The sequence below is a fragment of the Vitis riparia genome, chromosome 8 (assembly GCF_004353265.1).
Source record: "Vitis riparia cultivar Riparia Gloire de Montpellier isolate 1030 chromosome 8, EGFV_Vit.rip_1.0, whole genome shotgun sequence".
Lineage (NCBI taxonomy): Eukaryota > Viridiplantae > Streptophyta > Magnoliopsida > Vitales > Vitaceae > Vitis > Vitis riparia.
In genome coordinates, this window is record NC_048438.1 from 10,882,117 (window position 1) to 10,902,847 (window position 20,731).

The 20,731-nt window shown below is 35.3% G+C and overlaps 2 protein-coding genes across 2 annotated transcripts; one reads left to right on the forward strand and one right to left on the reverse strand.

Annotated features, from left to right (window-relative positions):
- Nucleotides 1-1,056: 1,056 nt before the first annotated feature.
- Nucleotides 1,057-5,425, reverse strand: LOC117920843 (probable LRR receptor-like serine/threonine-protein kinase IRK). Its single transcript, XM_034838502.1, has 2 exons — nucleotides 3,554-5,425; nucleotides 1,057-2,798 (listed from the first exon to the last, which is right to left on the reverse strand). The coding sequence occupies exons 1-2, from the start codon at nucleotides 5,086-5,088 to the stop codon at nucleotides 1,352-1,354; spliced, it is 2,982 nt and encodes a 993-aa protein (XP_034694393.1). The 5' UTR covers nucleotides 5,089-5,425; the 3' UTR covers nucleotides 1,057-1,351.
- Nucleotides 5,426-10,969: 5,544 nt separating this feature from the next.
- On the forward strand, nucleotides 10,970-20,004 carry LOC117920713 (protein FATTY ACID EXPORT 3, chloroplastic). Its single transcript, XM_034838304.1, has 7 exons — nucleotides 10,970-11,375; nucleotides 12,058-12,445; nucleotides 12,633-12,800; nucleotides 16,159-16,205; nucleotides 16,327-16,364; nucleotides 19,426-19,530; nucleotides 19,774-20,004. Exons 1-6 carry the CDS (start codon nucleotides 11,094-11,096, stop codon nucleotides 19,514-19,516), a joined length of 1,014 nt encoding a protein of 337 aa, XP_034694195.1. The 5' UTR covers nucleotides 10,970-11,093; the 3' UTR covers nucleotides 19,517-19,530; nucleotides 19,774-20,004.
- The last annotated feature ends 727 nt before the right edge of the window (nucleotides 20,005-20,731 follow it).

The window sequence follows — 20,731 nt, forward strand, 5'->3', positions numbered from 1 at the left end:
ATGAACCCTTTGACTGCAATCCTTCTGGTTTTTAGACTGTAACTATGATAAACAATAAATAGTTTTTTTTTTTTTTTAAAAAAAAAAGAAAAGTTGTTTCTCCTCCTTTGAGAACAGAAACATTAGAAGTGCCCATTGAAAGACCCGTGATGATTTTCATGCACTAAATATTCCATTTCAAAAAGCTAATAAGTGCTTTTGAGGACCACGCATGTGATGTGCTTTGATGATGTTGAAACCATTAAGTTCCCTTGGGGTCCAACACCATTTTCGTTAGATCTCCCCCACCCCCCACCCCAAAACCCACAAAAAAAAAAAAAAAAACACCCTTCACGCCCCAAACATTAATAAATAATGATCAACCATACTGAACACAGGGGCTGACTCTGTGGTGTGAGCCTCACCCACCCATGCAAGAGTGCACTGGCCACATGATTAGTACCAGTGGGCAGACACAAATGGGCATGATGCTGTTTTGAATGGAAATATCATTTGGGACCAAGTCTTGGGTGTGAGGAAGGAAAGATTTCCCGGGAAAAAGAAAGGGAAGTTGGGGGGCAACCATAGAGTAACTTTGTTGAACTTCTTCAGTATTTGAATAAATTTGAACAAAAGTTGAATAAAATAAAGCAAAAGAGTGCCCTTCTGCAAAGATATTGCTGTATTGGAAAATGACCCTCACCATCAAATTATCTCCTTTCTTTACTAAATCTTTGTCTCCCGTGCCACAGTCAAGTGTTTTGGATGATTCACAAGACTTACAAACTCCTTCCGTACATGAGAAAATACTGTGAAGATACACTCACCCGCAAAGAGAAAAGAGGGTGAGGTAGGTAGAATAGGAAGGATTTATTCTTTAATTATGGAATCTTGAGGGGAAATGCAGGTGGGTGGGTGGGATGTTAAAATCATTTGAATGGTGGCATAGCTTTTGACAAGTTCATGTCATTATATGGGCACGTGCAGGTTAAGGAGAAGAATGGAGGGATTATTAGATTTGTATTCATACATCAAATGTGGAGTCCCACCTACAATATAAAAACAAAGGCAACAAAGTAAAACAAAACACAAAGATTCATTTCTATAGAAACAAATATGGTGGAGATAATATCAAAGGGTCCCAAATTGGTACCGGTGAAAAGGAATCCGGTAATATAACTGTAACCAGGACAAATAAAAAAATACAAACAAGAATACAAAACAACAAACAGAAGGTTGAAAAGAAAAGGACTTCCAACACAATCTATTCTCCTTCTAGCTAATCAAACAAACCGGATTCCTATTCCCCGATGAACCCCCATTACCTGGTGTTTTTTTGTGTTTTTTTTTCTTAACCTCTACAAACTTCAATTCATTCTAATGCTTGGCCTTCTGACGGGCATTGGATCAGTTCTAAAATGTTCACCACTTCTCCCATGTCTGGCCGATTTGATGGCACCTGAGATGCACATATCAGCCCAAGTTTTATCACTGGAATAGCCTCATCAGCTGGAAATTCCCCCTGGAGCTTCCTGTCAACACATTCTTCCACCTTACCTTCATCAAGTGCTCCCCTCACCATGTCACAAAGAACAACCACATCATCCTCCATGTATTCCACGGGTCTCCGCCCGGTCACTACCTCCAGAACCAAGACACCAAACCCATACACATCGCATTTCTCAGTTATTTTCACTGTTCGACATGCAAATTCAGGTGCCATGTATCCAAGTGCACTCTGAATCTTGCTGCTTAGAACATAGCGGTCTAACATTGGTAACAGCCTTGCCAAGGCAAAGTCTCCCACCTTGGGTTCACCGCCACTGTCTATCAGAATATTAGTGGATTTGAGATTATAGTGAATTATGTTCAGCTGGTGCAAATGGGCCAAACCTTTTGCGGTCCCAAGAACTATGTTAAACCTCTCTCGCCAAGAAAGGCAGCTTTTGCCTGGAACCTCATGGAGATGTTTATACAAACTCCCACTGGAGATGTATTCATAAATGAGCAGCTGTAAGGATTGAGTCCAGTAATACCCTTCGAGTGCCACTAGATTATGGTGCCTGATCTTTCCAAGGTTTTTCACTTCCCTCTCAAAATCTTCTTGGGACTTGATCAAACTTGAAACAGTCAACTTCTTGATAGCAACTGAACGCCCATCTCGAAGGATTGTTCGATAAACAGCTCCAAACCCACCACGACCGAGTTCACAATCCTTGTTGAGTAATGCATGTGCCCCAGCAACAAAGTCAGCATCACCAGAGAACATGACAAGCTTGCCATACTGAGCATCATTAGTGGGGGAATGACTAAAATCATCCCCACCAGATACTATTGGGCTGGCAGCAGCATGAGACATAGATGACCGGGCGTGGATGTTGAGGATAGTGATAGCTAAAACACCAAATGCAATGAAAATGGCTGCACCAATGGCAATGAGAGCAGAGATGCTGAGTATAATCTTGTGACGGCGATTTGAAGGGAAAGAGCCGGCATTAGAGGAGTTGGAAGAAGAATCAGGATTAAGGACAATGGGTTTGGGATGGACAGAAGGGCAGGAGCGGTTCACAACAGAGCCACAAAGGGATGGATTACCAGAGACAGATGATGGGGAGATGGTGTTGAAGAAGCCACCGGATGGCAATTCACCCTGGATGTTGTTATGAGAGATATTGAAGGATAGGAGGTGGGAGAGATTTGTTAGCTCCTTTGGTAAACTTCCTGAGAGATTGTTAAATGACAAGTCCACATTTTCAATGCTGGTGAGGTTAGCAATGGCTGCAGGGATTGGACCTGTGAGGTGGTTCTGAGATAAGATCCTACACAATTCAAATGAAAGGCACAAAAACAGGCACTTATCAGAACTGTTAATATGTAGGCTGCTAGATATAAAATTGAGAACAAAAATTGAGAGTAATCAACTAAATAACAAACATTTTATCCATGTTACCAGACAGGAAGAAAAATCATCATATTAACCAAGATCCACAAGGGTTCATCTTTAAATGAGAAGATACAAGTGGCTTTTTCTTATTTTTTATTTTTTATATTAAAGGATTCCAGATATAAACATCCTAATAACGTAAGAAAATCAAAAGTACCAACAAGCCTTTCTATTCGACTATTTCAAGTCACGAACTCAGAAATGAAAACTTTTTAAGAGTCTCAGGTATCAAACGGTTAGACATGCTTTTTTCCACCGTTTTTTTTTTCTTCTAACTATTCCTGCCACCTGACTTGGCTGCTGATGCAGTCACCTCATGTAACAATGCATCACCGTGTGAAATGACAACTTGGATCAAAATGCTCCAACAATGGAGGGTGGCAAGAATAGTTAGTATACGGATTCTGCTATATGGCACCACTTAAGGCAATATTGTGGATAGTTGAACTGATAAGACAGTGAAAGCTATGTGCATATATTTTCTATCAGGAGTATTGAGAAAATACAACCAGAAAAAATAAAGATGTTTCCACTATTCAGAAAGCTTCCATCAATCTGAATCAGTTAAAAATAGCACCAAAGAATATTTTACAACGCAGGAAAAAAAAAAGGCAGAAAGAGACAACTTACAAAGAGGTCAGTGACTTGCACTTCTCAATCTGGGTTGGAATTTTCCCAGTAAGAAAGTTCTTCTCCAGCTTTAGTTCCTTCAGCAAAACTGCACCTCTGATTTCAAAAGGAATGCTTCCATTTAGCTGATTGTTGCTCAAATCAAGGACATGTAAAGTTTTTAATTCACCTATGCTTTCTGGAATAGAACCAATCAGAGAGTTTCTCGACATATTCAAGAACTGCAAACTACTAAAAGCCGCAATCCCGGATAAAATTTCACCAGATAAGGCATTTGATGATAAATCCAAAACCTGAAGTCTTTGATAAGAGGCAGCCATTGACGTTAGAGGAGAGTATTCTACACTTCCATTGAGTTTGTTCCCCGCAAGTGAAATAGTTTGTAAACCCAAACTAAAAATCCAGGCGGGAAGATTACCTGTCAACAAGTTGTGGCTAACATCCATAGCCACAAGGTTAGTGCATTTTGTCATAGACTCTGGCAAACTTCCACCGAACTCATTAGAGGATAAATTTAGTTCCTTCAACAATAAAAGGTTTCCAATTGAATTTGGAATCTGACCCGAAAACACATTCGCAGAAAGATCCAGAGTCCCAAGGTTTCTCATCCCCCAAATCCAGTCAGGAACTTCTCCCGTCAACAAATTACCCCGTAAACTAAGATAATTGCACATTCTAAGTCTCTGCATCGACTCTGGAAGCCCCCCGGAAAATAAATTTTCACTCAAATCAAGCAATCTCAAAAGCAAACAACTTCCAATGCTGTCTGGGATGCGGCCTGAGAACTTGTTCTTCCCCAAATTAATTGCTCTTAGACTATTCAAACTTCCAATTCCTTCTGGGATCTCACCCTCCAGAAAATTATTGGATAAATCAAGCGATCTTAGCCCATACAAAGACCAGATTCCATCGGGCAATTGCCCAGAAAGCTGATTAGAGGAGAAGTTCACTCCCCTCAGTGTCTTGCATAAGCTCAACGTATCCGGGATCTGCCCTGAAAGCTTGTTCCCAGCAAGCGAAACAACGATTAGCGATCCACATTGTCGAAAAAACTCGTCTGGTATTGGTCCAGAGAGGTTGTTCTCACTCAAGTCAATAACTCGAAGGCTTGCAATGCGCGCGAGACTGGGGTTTATAGTCCCAGTGAAGTTGTTCTTCGACAACGACAGTATCCGAAGGAATTGCAGCCGCAAGAGGCCTCTACCAATCCGACCCGAAAGAGAGAAGTTGTCAAGGAGGAGCTCCGAAACACGGTTGGTCCGGCGATCGCATTTCACACCGGCCCAGTTGCAGGGGTCGTTGTCGTCATCATTCCAAGATATGAGCTTCGACTCCGGATCTTGGAGGCCAGCCTTGAACACAATCAACCCCAAAACGTCGTCGTTGAAGCCCGGGTCCAGAGATCCCAAAACAACAGGAACTATAAACAGAACAGCAAAAAGTGTCACCACCATTTTCCCTCTCCACTCAAGCCTGAAAAACGCTACTCCTCCATGAAAGCCTACGACACCAACCTCAGAAAGCCATGGACGCATGCAATGGAGCAAAAATGACACCGTTTGAATCGCAAAACAAACACCTCAAAACATAAACCCCAGCTACCAGAAACAATTAAATTTCACAAAGAAGAGACCATTTAAACCGGACGCCGAAAAAGAAACACCGCCGCCGGAAGGCCAGTGTCCCACCCGATACAGCTGAATCAGGCGAGAATGCCGAAAGATTACAACGGCGGCGGCGGAATAAGAGAGGTTTTGAAGGGAAATTGAAGGGGAAATAGTCGCAAAGCTGGCCGGAGAAGGGAAGATAAGTAGAAGGCTGGAACCCTAGTGGGCATTAAAGAGAGCAGTGGTATGTGTCTGTGCTGCTGCTGGTAATCTCTGAAAAGCAAGAGAAAAATAAATAAAAACAATAAATAAAAGCATTTAAAGTTGGTAACGGCGAAAAGTGAGGGCAGCTGTGGAGCCTTTATTACTTCACCTACGTACGTGGCGGTATTCATTCGGTCAAACCGGAATCCGAGGTGTCATCCCATGTGGCCCCTCCATCCCTCGTGGCATCTTTTCCGCTTGGTTTTATGTCTTAAAACTATAAATTATCCTTAAATACATCCTATTCAAGTTTAGTTAATCCGTGATTAGTCCTTCTCCAAGATTAAGGAAAGCAACTATTTCATTGATTACATATAAAAATAATAATATCTTAAATTCTCGAAACGAAACCTTGGGATTATTAAGAGCCGAATTTTTAGATATTTAAAAAAAATTAATATTTTTCCCTGTGGGAAAAAAAAAATAGTTTTAAAATTAAAAAAAAAATTAACATAAACTTTTTTAATAGAATTATTCCTACCCATTCTTTAAAAAAAAATAATGCTGCTATTTAATACTTTTTCCCACGTGTCGTCTCATAACAGCATTTGAAGAGATACAGAGACTTGAGAAATATACAAATTATAAAAAGACATAAAAAATCAGAAATCTGGGTCATCACAAAAACCAAACCTTTTGTCACACCACGTCGAACAATCAAACTAGAGAAATTAGAAAAATAAATTCTTAATAAATCTTCTCAATTATGATAAATTCTAAAAAAAGAAATCAGATAATGATGACAAAGTGTTAATGCTGATTCCTGCAAGTTAGATCTGCGCAGAGTGGTCGAACTTTTGCAGTACAAGCTGTCTCTGGAGCACATTTCTCTTTTCCATTTTTCTATCTTCCAATTTTCAAACTCTCATCAAAGCTTTGTGTCAGGTACTATTTGTTTAATCTTCTTCTGGGGGCTTGACACGGTTTGACTCGGAGATCTCAAAATTGGCAATTTTGGATTGACTTTAAACAGAGATCCACTCCCCGTTAATCTCCCAACTTCATTCCTGTAATCCATGCTTATTAAAGTTTTAGATCTCCTAAATGTGCTTCTCGGGGCTTGCCATGAAGTGCAGATGAGTGGCGTGAAGAGCGCTGTCACCAACCCCACCCCCACCCATATTTTTTTTTTGGAATCAAATTACAGATTTGTGTGACCGATGGACCCTTGATTTTTCTATGGAAACAAACAGGGTTGGTAGTCAGAACATAAGTGAATATGTCCACATTGAGAGAGAGAAAACTGTGGGAAATTTCCCAATTTGTCCATCAGTGGATTGGTATAATGACTATTTATTAGGAACTATTCACCGTGGTTTAAAACGTTAACTATAAGTTAGGTGGCATCAGCACTCGGTGCAAGCATTGGGCCCCGAGAGACTTGAGCCCATCGTCTAAAAGACAAAATAATTATTGAATATCTTTGATCGATTTTGATTTAGTTGAATCACATTAATTCTATAGATTTTTCAGACTTGAGGTGAAGCTTGAGATGATGCCCATGGTTCTTGTGTCGGCAGTGTGGTGCTTGCAATTTTGAAAATTGCGTTCTTTTTATGAAGGAAAAATGTGATTCAAAATTATGAGATGAATTCACAAATTATACCATCAAGAAGACGTGTACAAGAATCAATCAATGTAAGACATGTAATCATGGAAGAAAGGTTGCAACTTAAGCTACGTTTACATAAAATAAAATAAAATTAAAAAAAAAAGTGAAAATCATTTCTAATAGGGTATTTAATGGAAGGAAATCCCTCATGGTGTTTTACTCTCAAAGGGGAAAACAGAACATCAAGGAGACAAAATTTGAGTGTTAGTATAATGTTTGAGTAGCTCAAATAGTCAGTAGTAGAGTGGAGGAACAAAAAGCCTTGGTGCCTTGCTTGGAAGGCTAGTATAGCATATATCCCTTGCTTCGCCCCCATTGCTTCCTCCACGTGGTCTCATGGAGGAGTATCCGCAAGAAAATGTCATCCAACTTGTATAATAATTTTTTAGGTTTTATTTAGGAAGTGATTTTTAAAAATGGTTTTTAAGCACGATTTTTTATTTTAAGGTGTTTTATGATGTTTTATAAAATAAAAATCTGTTTCAAAACTTAAAATGATTATCCACATTTTAAAAATAATTTTTATTTGTAAGAGATATTTTGATTCTACAATGGAAGTTATTTTTAAAATTATTTTTCAAAAATTTAAAAAATCAAAGAGTTCTTTCATAAACCGTTTTTAAAAATAATTTTTCATTTTGATTTTGTACAATGCACAAATTGTAAATTCAATTTATATAATCTAAACCAAATTTACTTCACATCTTATTAAAAATAAAACATTTTTGAATAAAAAATAAATAGTTTTTAATAAATTATGAATATCAACCCAAACTTTGATGTCAATAATGTTAGTTCAATAATGCAAAGATAAAACAATCAGATATATAGTATACAAGGTTTTAATGTGGTTCGGTCAACCATGCCTAGGTCCACGGATGAGAGATAATGATTTCATTATACAATATAGAATATTATAGATGACAAAATCATATATAACTATTAGGTTCCTGAAATATCTCATGTTTCCCCACTCCTTGTATACCCAACTATGAGCCCTCTCAATAATGATTTCACTATACAATAGAGAATATTACAGATGACAGAATCATATATAACTATTGGGTTCCTAAAATATCTCATGTTTCCCCACTCCTTGTATACCTGACTATGAGTCCTCTCGCTCCACCGAGTACCTCCCATTCTTTCTCGCATCTCTATCCACCTTGTACAATCTTTACAGGTCCATCTACATTACATCTTATAACTTTTTCCTCTCATAACTTAAAATATTTATAGAGATATTTCTAACAGTCTTACTTATCCTATAAGGAAGTCTAATATTATAATGATATATCAACCTATAAATATTTTATATAATATTCTTTACAAAAAAAGAATTTATACTAATTAGGAATTTGGGACACTTCCTAACAATCTCCACCTTGAACCAAATTCCATGAAGTTAATCTTCAAGCTCTCCATGACACAAACATTTTTGTATCATATCAGCAAGAGAGAGCAATCGACTCCACCATCAGTGAAAATTCATTTTGTTTTCATCTTGTGTGCTCTGTGATCTTTTACTCTTGCGGAAATCTTCAATCCAAGCTCTGATACCAGTTGTTATGCCAAGCTTTGATGCCAACAATGTTAGTTCACGAACACAAAGATAAAACAATCACACATACGGTACACGAGGTTTTAACGTTGTTCGGCCAACCATGCCTACGTCTACGGATGAGAGAAAATGATTCCACTATATAATAGAGAATATTACAGAGGACATAATCAGATACAACTATTAGGTTCCTGAAACATCCTATGTTTCCCCACTTCTTGTATCCATACCTTACTACGAGCCTTCTGCTCCATCGAATACTTCCCGTTCTTCCTCACATCTCTATTCACCTCGTATAATTCCATCTACATCTCATAACTTTTTCCCTTCATGACCCTGGAATATTTATACAGATATTTCTAACAACTTTCCTTATTCTATAAGAAAATTTAATATTATAATAATATATAAACCTATAAATTTTCTATATAATATTCCTTACGAAAAAAGGAATCTATACTAATTAAGAATTTGGAATACTTCATAACAAATAATATAATAAAATCATAATTGATATTTTTTATAAACATGATAAAAATATAGATATTAATATTAAATGATTTATTTTCTCAAAAAAAAATTTAAATTTAATAATTTCTACTACTATTTATATGATTTTATAAATATTATAAAAATAGGGATATTATAATCTTATAAAAGCATAATTAATTGATTTTATTAAAATTAGTAATTGCTAATACTATTTTATTTTAAATAAATGTCAAAATAAATAAAATTTAATTTTTTTTTATGTATAAATAAACCAAAACTTTCATTATATGCATACATGTATTATTCAATTATGAAGATCACATTTTAAATTACTGTATTTAATCTATAATTAATCAATCGTTTTTTTTTTAATTTCAAATTATTTTTAAAGATTACAAGATTTAATAAGGAATTTAAAACATTAATTATGTCTATTATTTTCATAGTCATTATTTATATATATATATTGAGTTTTAAATTATTTTTTAAAATTATTAACTTAGTAATAATTTCAATACAAATTCTCACTTGATTTGAAATTTATTTTCTCTAATGAAAAAAAAATCAGGAAAACAATTCTCCATTTTATTTTGTTTTTAAAAATTGTTTTAAAGGAGCAATAACCAAATGGTAGTGTAATTTTTTTAAAACAATTTTATTTTTAAATCATATGCCCAAATAAGTATTATTTAGCAAAAAAAAATTCCAAAGGGTTTTTTTAAATGAAAATAAAAAATTATTTCAAACTATCTACAACATGAGTTTTTTTTTCAATAGAACTAAAAATAAAAATAAATATCTTAAACCATATTTATGAATATTATTGACAATTTTTTGTTTTCATCTTACATTCCCATTTTTACTTAATATTGAAATAGAAACAAATTATTATTCCAACATTGCATTTCTATATACATCCAAATGCAATAATTGAAATCACCAAATTCATTCATTTTCAAGAGAGAAAATACAAATAAAAATAAAATATCAATTTCCATTATCATATACCAAACATACCCTAAATGCATTTATAGTCAACTAGTATTCAACATAACATATGGTCCGGGGGGCCAGGCATGCAGTGGGCGCTCCCCCAATTCCTGATGTAGGGCCCTATTGAGCCCAAAAAAGCTCGAATCTGAACTTCGCTTGAAATTTTATGGGTTAGATTTAGATAATGGACCCATCCAACTCATCCCAAAATCATCTCAAAAGTCCGAAAAGCACGCTTCATCCCACCCAAAGCTCGAAATCTTGGGCTTGGGCTGGCCATGGCAGCCCGAATTTACACTCTAATTAGGAGGGCCCATAAACTTCTTAGATGCCCATGGCCCACAAAGATACGAATGGATTATGGATGCTTAATAGAAAATTTAAATAAGTTTCACTTTCCAATCTTATCGAAAAAGACACGTCACCTCAGGGCCCTCAACGTATTGAAGCGACTAGCGAGGGAAGACTTCTCCATATTGCAGTAGAATGCTTACTTGGCCATAATTAATAGAAATGGATGAAGAATACTTGCTTCATACTGCAAACATCAAAGAAAAATTCTCTAGCATGGGAGTACAAATCCTCTCCCTCGAATATAAATGGACGTTTTTTCTTCTTTAGATGAATACTTGCTTCGGACTGCAGGCATGGCATAAAAGAAAAAATTCCAAAGAAAAATTCTCTAACATGGGAGTAAAAATCGTGTGCATCGCATCTCATGGTGATGCACCTTGCATATATACGATGGGAAAGCAAAGCACTGAGCCGAGTAGGACAAAAGCGATAAGTTGCCAGGAAATGATTGAGTGGGGTCGCATCATAAAATAGGTGCTGATTACGTGTCCACCTAGCATCCCAGGTTGCCCCCATTTCAGCCCCAAGACCCAGCCCAGTGGCGCATCTCACACACACCCAGGCGCTCTTTACACATTCCCCCTCCGTTGCTCCCGCTTCTCCCCTCATTTCTCTCCTCAGTTTCTTCGCCCCTCTCTTCCCACAGAGCTCAGTACAATGTCTGTAACACTCGAGTCCATCTCACTCTCTAACCCTAACCCTAATCCTAGCCCTACCACCGGTTCTCCCTTGAGGATAACACCTTATCACCCATCATCACAATCATCATCATCTCTGCGCTTCGCTTCTCTCCTCGGGCCTCGGCCTCGACCTCATGGAGTCTCCGCTGTGGCTCGCACCCTTTCTCCCATAGGTCTCGGCCATGGTTTGGTCCCACTCACTCGTCGGACTTCGTGCAACCGTTTGGTGCTGGCATCTGCAGCTTCTCGGGAGGATTCGGTTAGTTCTACTTCTTAATTAGGGTTCTGTAGCTCTGAGCAACTCTGTGCGTATTGTTTGTTTGATTATCTCCGTCTTATCTTCTTCTTTTATTGCTTTGCTTTTTGTTCGGTTTTGAGTTTGCTGCATTTTGTTTCTGTTGTTTGATAATGAATTCTGGCTTTCCTAGAATTTGGTTGGTTTTTGTTGCAATTTAAAGGTCGTGAAGAAGCTTATCCTATGTTTGGTTGTCCAGGAAGTAGAAGGAAAGAATATGAAATGGAACTTTTTGAATTTATGTGTTGTTACTTGAATTTTGTATTATTTTTGTCAGAAACATAATGGTAACTTACCTTGTCGTCTCTGGTCTCTTTCCCTCCAATTTTCCCTGCCAGATGTTTGGAATTATTGTGGGGTTTCCAGGCTTAGACATCAACCCAATTGAAAGAAGTGGAATAGTTGGGAAAAGAAGGTGATTAACTAGATAAGGCATGGTAGTCATACGAAGCTATATTTTCCTCTTCACTAACCACTATCTCGTTCAATGATAAAACATCTCTCAATTTCTATGCGTGTCTTTTTATTTATTTGGATGACTGATTTTCTGAGTCAAGCATGCAGTTTATTTTTATTTATCTTTTTGCTTATGTTGTTTTTCTTTTTCTACTTCCTTTTCAAATTTGATCTAGTCTTTGTTTTCCAGTCAAAGATTGAAGTGGAGAAGGAAAATAATAATGTTGGAGCAGGAGCTGAAGCATCAGAGGAAGAATGGCAGAAGACACTAGCTTCTTTAAAAGAACAAGCTTTGAAGATGCAGTCTGTGTCACAAGAAGCATATGAGATATACTCTGAAAGAGCAAAAGTCATTTTAATTGAAACTTCAAAGCAGTTGAAAGCTCAAGCAGACAAGGCTAGCCAAGATTTGAATGAGCTTGCAAAAGTATTTGGTGAAGATGGTAAAGAATATCTGTCTTTAGCAGCAGAGAATTCCCCTGTCCCACTGAAGGATGTTGTGGAAACATTTACTTCCCCAAGTGATGATCTGGATAAAATTTCTAAAGTTCGTGACTTTTACCTTGGGATACCATATGGTATGTGTAATGTATGACAATACATGAATATATTTGACGTCCTAGTTTTCATTGTTTCATGTTTTTATCTTATGGGGTTTTGTGCTTAAATCCTAACCCGGAGTTTGTATCAAGATTGAGAGGATAGTGTGCGGTGTCCCTGTTTTGGGATTTCAATCTTCTTCATTCAATTTTTTATGCTTTTCAGGTGTGGCTCTTTCTGTTGGAGGCTTACTTTCCTTCATGCTAACTGGAAGCATTCCTGCCGTTAGGTTTGGTGTTATACTAGGTGGTGCTCTTTTGGCATTAAGCATCTCAAGTTTGAGAGCATGGAAAAAGGGGGAATCACTTGCTCTAGCTTTGAAGGGGCAGACAGGTTAGTAATCCAACAGAATATAGTCATTATACAATCAAAACCATATGGCATTATGGAAAAGAGATAATTTGTCATTAACTGATTATTTAGTAGGCTAGCTTCTAAAATATGCTTCATATTGCCATATTAGTTCGGTATTAGAATGTGTCTTTACTATTAGAATTGCTAGGGTTCTTTGTTCATCAACCATTTATTTTCCATATCAAAATAGGAGGAAATGAACGGAATTGATTTTTCTTTCTTTCCTTTTTTTTCACTGGTGTTATGTGATTAATTACATTATGCGTCTGATTTTGTAAATTTATGGAACTTTACCTCAATGTTTGAAGGCTTTAAGTACGCACAAAATTAGGTATTGAATGCCTGATTTTGAAGTTCATGTTATTTTTATTTTTCTAGTTACTTGATAGTATGTCTTTGAACAACAGAGGTAAGGGCCAGGCATTAGGACCTCTACACCACTTTATGAAAATGTTATGGGGTTTGCCCCTTGATTGGGTTCAGGTGGAATGCCCTAAATCTTAGCGTGAGAAACTTAAGTGCACTAATGTTAAAGCTTCAGTTCGTGTCTTATGTAATATATGTGCTTTATGCCTTGACGGCATTAGTTAATAAAGAAATAAACATATCACTGAATGAAGTCTTATAGTACACTTATTTTTATGCATTAAATATAATTTTAAATACTCTTAGGAATTTCTTTACATCAATTTTTTACCTATAAAAAAAATTCCTTCCTTTTCCAATATTTTTTTTTCTTTGGAAGGTTTGGTCTTGGTTTTTTAAACTTTTTCTTTCCTTGAGATATTGCAATTTTGTTGAACTGAAAGTTCTAATGCAATTTAATGAATGTGTGCTTTCTCTAACCTCTCTTTTTTTATCCATTCCTTGTGAACAATTTGTATGTTAGTTTTTCATGTATATGTCTGCAGTGCCTATCTTGCAGTAGTATAAAATACCTAAACTACCCGTTTCACCTCATGACACCCAGATTTAGAATTTAGCCTTTTCAGTAAGTGATTTTTCTGATTGCATGGTCACACTGACAGTGGACAAGGGTCTAGAAAGCCTTTGCTCCAATCCCTACGTTTGGTCATCTTTGTTTGGTCTTGTGATAATGCAATACCCTTTCAGCAACATTGAAACAACTTCCATTTTGCATAATCTATATGACCTGAAAATTTTAGGTACTGTGAAAATAAATGTGTCGATGTGTCTTAAGCATTTGGAAAATGGATAATTTGTTATGATAGCCGTTGATGAGCATATCTCTAATTATAGTCCAACTTGATTAGTATCCTGGTATCAGGCTGGAATTTGGTAATTCGTTACATTTTTCTTGCCTTTAAAATAACTTCTCTAACTTAAATTGTGGATCCATGTGAGTCCATCATAGTTGGTTATAGCACTATGCATCTGAAAAGGGATGTTTTCCCTTGAGCCTGTCGGGTGAAAAATGCCTGTCCAACTCTGTCATTACATGTTTTAACATCATAAACTTGTATATTTTGAGGTTGTTGGTCTGGAGATCCCTCCTCGTTCTGGTTTTTGGGAAGACTGAAATTGCTGTTGTTTCATAGACTTCAGATGTGGAAAAAAAGTATTCTCTGCCATTAAGGTTTTGGTCCCTTCTATAAAATTAGTGCCCAATTTAGATACATGCATATTTCATACTACTGTGCCCTCACTGAGGAAGAGAGTCCTTGTGTGCATGTGGTACACAGTTTTTGAAGGCTTCTATATAGTACTTTTAGTTCATATCATACATATTTAATTAATTGTTGTCAGTGACTTTGTACTCATTTTTTTTTTATTAGAGACTATTTGTCCTCACAATTCCCTGCACCTATAACAATATTATCTGCAGTCTCTCTCTCTCTCTCAAATTTTCCTTACTACCCCTGTAACAACGAAACAAAAACTGTGGCATAGATGATTCAACTTAGAGTTCAATGTTTTGTTACTTATATATTGCTAAGACTGCAACTTGGGCGAGTTAAAAGGTTAATTAGTACCAAACCCAACCCAAGGTCAGGTTGGGAATTCCTAACTCGTACCAAACCTGTGGACAATTTGAGTTCCAATGGATTATCGCAAGTTCCTATGGGTTATCAAATAAAAAAAATTATTTAAAATCTATAAAGTATAAGTTATATCATGAAATAAGATATAAAAGCTAAATATCTCAAATTCATAATATAAATCATTAGTTACTAATTTAACATAAATAACTATTTATAAATTCATATGTCAACTATCAAAGATACTTTATCAGTTTAGGGGAAATGATAAACTCATTAATCTAATATAATTTAAAATTAAGAATAAGTTAGAATTATTTCTTATCATTTTTATGTTTTTTTGTATTTTAATAAACAATATATAATACAATTATAAATAAATAAATAATAATGTGCCGGTTTGAGTTTTGATGGGTTGCTTGGACCTTCAACCTCCATCAACTCTAATATTTACAGATTTGGTGTTTTTCTAACCCAAGCGAGACCCTAACCCATTCAAACCTCACTTACACCAACTTGAACATCAGGTTGGGCATGGATTGGACCCGCCCTAGTTGCGGCTTTATATATAGCTAGTATAGCATCTAGGTGCTATTGTACAACCAGTGTTATTAATCATAGTTCATTCTGTTATAGATCTTATAAGTCCATCCTCGTGCTCTGATTTATTATGATTTTGGGGCCTGGTATGCTTACTCAGAGGTACATACATCCAATGCGATAGAACATACGGTTTCAAATTGCATGGTAATAGGAGACGAGTGTTGTTACTTGTAACCCTGGATAGAAAAATCTAAATTATTAAAGAGTCCATTATTTATTCTTTCTGATTGTTATGTTTAATGGTTAAGGAGTAAAATCTATTATAGAATTTGAGAACGGTTGGAGAAATGCCTTTTTTTTTAAATGAAGAGGATGAGGTAATTACTTTAAGCATCTTTAAGTTAAAATGAAATATTAATGATGGTAATAGGTAGACCTTGTTGTGGTGGAACTGGTTGTCCAAGATTGCTACTTATCAGCTATTATGGTGCAAGTGGTAGTCTATCTGTCTCCACATTTGCCCGTTGTCAACATCTAGACGTTAAGGTCGTGGTTAATAATGTGATTATGCAATCATTTGGTATTCATCAGGATAGTATTAATTTTGGATGTAGATGTGAAGCCAAGGTGTGTTTGATCCTTTCACTTAAAATTTCCAAGTTAACGATTTCATTTGGAGATTAAACTGACGATTGTTTCTGGAAATGCAGGACATTTTCACATTTGTTTTTATCTTATGCATGTTATACTTTGGTTTGGAATTCATTTTTTTATCTGGTCTGTTTATTCTGCAGCTATAGCAGGTATTATTTTTCTGAGGGAGATATGCTTACTGTCACTGGTAAGGGGCTCTTCATCAAATCCTCTCTTTTTTATTTCTAAAGTGCTTCATGCACTGGTTAAAATTGATGGCACCTTTCAAATATTTGATATTTTTTTCTTCAAATTTTTTATTCTTGCAGAAACCATCATTTTCTACTCGCTTGGCAACCATCATCAGGTTCTTAAAATTCTTTAAGCTATATCTTTTGTGTTTCTGGGCATGACTAAATATGTGTTTTTAAATTTGTTTTTAGAAGCTAGAGCAAATATGGAATTTTTGTTCTTTTAACTAAGCAGCATGTCCATATTTGAGTAAGCAATGAGATTGATCTTTTCTTTAGGAGGTTTAGTGCTGGGTTGCATGGTATGGATCTGGGTGGACATAAGAGCATGTGTGCTCGAACACTTTTAGGCCACTCCAAATTGGAATTTTAGTTATGTTTGACAAAGCAGCTGATTCTCCTAACCAGCAAGCGATGATCATTATCTTTTATTGTGAAGACTTATTCCTTGGAAATAACTGGTCTAGATAAAGGTTCAAGTCAGGTCCATCTCTTGCCACCAATCGGTCTCCTAGGACATTGGTTTCAATTCATATAAGATTTGATGTCTGCTTTAGAGCTGCTTGTGAAAGTAATCTAAATCCTTGAAGAGTGTTCTAATCCAATTTTCAACGTATCAGTAGAAGATTTGACTGCTGTCATGGCACCTTCCTCCCCAGGTTGAACTCCTAATTTGAGGAGTTTGTAGGATTGCTGCCACTATATCTGTAGGTTTTGTTCATAGGATCATAAGGTCAATTTGTATTCTTTAACACTAGCTTTTGCAATTTGATTAAGGAAACAAATGGTCAAGGGTCAAAGTATCGGCTGAGTCTGGTGCGACTTAGACGAATCATATCCGCCTCAGCAAGGTCAGCCATGAGTTCAATACTCAATTCATATTTCTGCATGGACTTTGCCTCAAACCAGTTTGACTCGGTCAACTCTGCCAAGTTCCTGAAACAACTCTGTGGAACCAGCCTATTTAGCGAAACCACTCCGAATTAGTTTTGATCCAACGTAGTGCACTAAAAAAACCAAAATATATCTTTGAATTACATGGAGATTCCCTTTGCAATGGAAGAAAATGAGGAAGAAAGAAACGAACGTGACTCCCTTGTCTTCACTATTCAGTTCTTCCATGAGAAGCTGAAAGCCAAGGACAACCTTGTTGGAGTCTGAATCAGCTTTGTTTGTCAACAGTAAATCTCTAGTGATATCTTATTTTCAATTTCACCCATGCCATGGTTGGGATAATGTCGAGAGCAGTCCCTTTTCTATATTGCATTTTGGGATTGAGAATTTTGGTAAAGTATATTTTATATTAAAACAATTGCGTTTTTGTTAATGTGATATTTCTATTTTATAACAATTTATTTATCATATTAATTAAATATCCATATATAATGAACTAAAATCATGTTGAATTGGGAATTTAGGAAATTTACCACATGTATATTATATGCACATATATTATAGTTAAAATATTTAACAATTATTAGGATATTTGGATAATCATTAAATATGATTATATAATTTAATATAAGTATATGTAACAAAACAACTTAAAAGAAATTTAGATAAATGTTTTGTAAATATTATCCAAATTAATTACAATAATTTTCTAATATAAATATCATTTTACTTGAATTGTATTACTCTTATCAAATCATCCCATATTAATCAATCAATTATTTAGCATTTATGAATTGAAGAAAATAATATATATATATATATATATATATATATATATATATATATATATATATATATATATATAATTAACTAGTCTAATCAATCAAGAGCATATAGTTCTTAATATTATCATAAACCAATTGGAGTGAGTAGTATTATTGCTATTTAAATAATATAACGTATTTAGAAGTTTATTTTATTAAAATTTTGAATCTATTCGATTTTATTTACTCTTATAATAATTTTCATTATTGTTCTAAATTTTTTTACTTATTATATTTTGTGTATTTCCTGATACCAATCTGGGATGCTGAGACCAATGCACATAAGGACCTCCCGAGTCAATGATCAATACTATGACTTTGTAGCATGGTGCATACTGGATTACAAAGTATCCATTACTAGGATTTGATTTCCTTCCTACTTACAAAGCAGCAGCATTTAGGATAATTATGCTACCATTAAGCGGACCACAACCAATTGGGAATTGGGATAACAGTTGATGGTTCTTGTTGTGATTCTGGTGTGGAGTCACTTTTCCATACAAGCCAGTGACAAAATGAGCATTTGAAAGCCATATATGAGTGCCTTGTGTGGAGTTATATGTCACTTTGTCTGCAGCTTAAAATTCAGTAGAAAGGAAAGCACATTCTGCTTATGGTTGAAATTAACCCTTCTTTTGGTTGTTGGATAGAATCAATTGGTAAAGAAAAATGCTTAGCAATTATAAGGAAGCCATTCTGAATTATTCCCCAAATTTTCCTCATTATTTTTGAGAACCAAACTGAGCCTAGAGATTGTTCATTGTTGAGGCACAAATAGGTAAGTCACAGTTTAATAAGTCTGAGGGCAATTAACAGTAATAGGGCTTGGGTTGGTACTTGTTCATCTTTGGAATTTTATATATATGACATAAGTGCCACATATGGATTAATGTCTTTGCTTTTATCATTCCTTTTTAAGTGATTTATTGCTTTTATCTAGTCAAGGCAACTAGGGTCTGCTGTGCTGGTGCCATCCATCAATCGTGTTTGATTTACTGCAACATCAGGGCATAGGATAGTGGGAACAGCAGCATTAAATTGATCATAAGATCTATTCATAGAATGATTTTGGTTTAGGGTGTCAAGAATTTTTATGAATGTCTAGTAGTTTCATATAAAGCATTTTGTGTTGATCTATGTGGGTACTAAATCTTTGGACATGTTCATCCACCTAATTAGAATTACTGAGGGAAATTTAGGGTTGCTTGTTCTTGCTTCTTTTGAGGATCTCTCTCTTGGAACACACATCCTTTTGATATCTGAATTTTGTTATGATACTCAAAGTTAATATGTTGAAGATATGCATTTTCATATCTATATATATTTGAGATGGTCATCTAGGCATTTTCCATATATTTTGGACCTCTGTTTCTATGTCATCCAAAATTGGGTTCATATGAAGCTCAAATTATAGTGAATTTCATTTGAGTGGATGCTGATAAGTTGTTGCTGTCTGCAGTGGTGCAATGGTGGCATTTTATTTGTATAGGATCATGTTGGATGGTGCTCTGATAAAAGGGTCGAACGGGGAAGATGGGAAGGAAAATTAGTGCATCTGTGCAAGGTTAGTTGGATTGACACATTATGGTGGTTTTCATACAATTTACTATGGAAAGATGCAATCTGCATGTTTTGTACTGCCACTCAGTGGAAGTGCAAGAGTGAGATAACTGGATATGAACTTACTCGGATGGAAAGATTCCTGTATGAATCTTAAATCTTTCGTATCTGCCAGAATGGAAACACTCCTTGGTTGATGTTATATATATATAAGCATGCTAAACTGATCCATGTATGTGCTTTTCAGGTAGAAGGCTAATCGGGCTGCTATTTCTCTTAAAAAGCTTGAAGATTTCAAAAGGTAAACATGCATGAGGCGGTTGGGAGGGTGCTGAATCCGAGTTTTTGTGAAGTTTCGTTTGTGTAATGTTGATCCGTAGTTACAGAATAATATGGTGAACATTCTCCCGATGTGGGAGGTGATAAATGAGGCGGTTGCCATTTTCAGTGGATAAAAATGGTGTTTGGTTTTTTTGGATTGCTTTCCTCATTTTTTGCCGCTCCTTTCTCTAAAAAAAAATCATCGTGAAATGGCAGTATGACAGTTCTTTTATGGATGCGTCTGATAATTTGCGAACCCACTAGTAACCAGAATTTCTAATAGGTGCAGGTACATTATGAAACAGCCATTTCCATAGGGACCAGTACTGTCCTGTGGGTCAGAATGAACGCATCAGTATGAAAATGGCAGATTCTCAAGTTTTTTTCTCACAAATACCCGCATGAAATTGTTATATGGGATGGCAGTTTCGAAGCAAAACATACCCTGTAACTTGATTTTTATGGATATATTAAGATGAATATATTAGAATATATTGAGAAATATAAAGAGTATAAAAACTTATGAAAATGTTAAATAAAAACTTTTAAAACTGAAATGATAATTTGTAAAATTTGAAAATAAATTTAATATTAAAATAATAATTTATCTACTTTATAATATATTTATATATATATTTTAAATTCATGATTTTTCGGTTTTTTTCTTAAATTAAATCGAATTTAAAAATAAATAAGTAAAATTAGTATATTGATTAAAATTTTATTTTTTAATATATATATAAAATTAAAGTGTGAATACAAAATATATAAGGCATTGTTCATATTATTAATGATTAGCATGTTTGCTTGGGGTAGGAAAATCGTGATAAATAGATCAAATATCGGTTGAAATGCGAAAAAATCACGATAAATTAAAAAATATC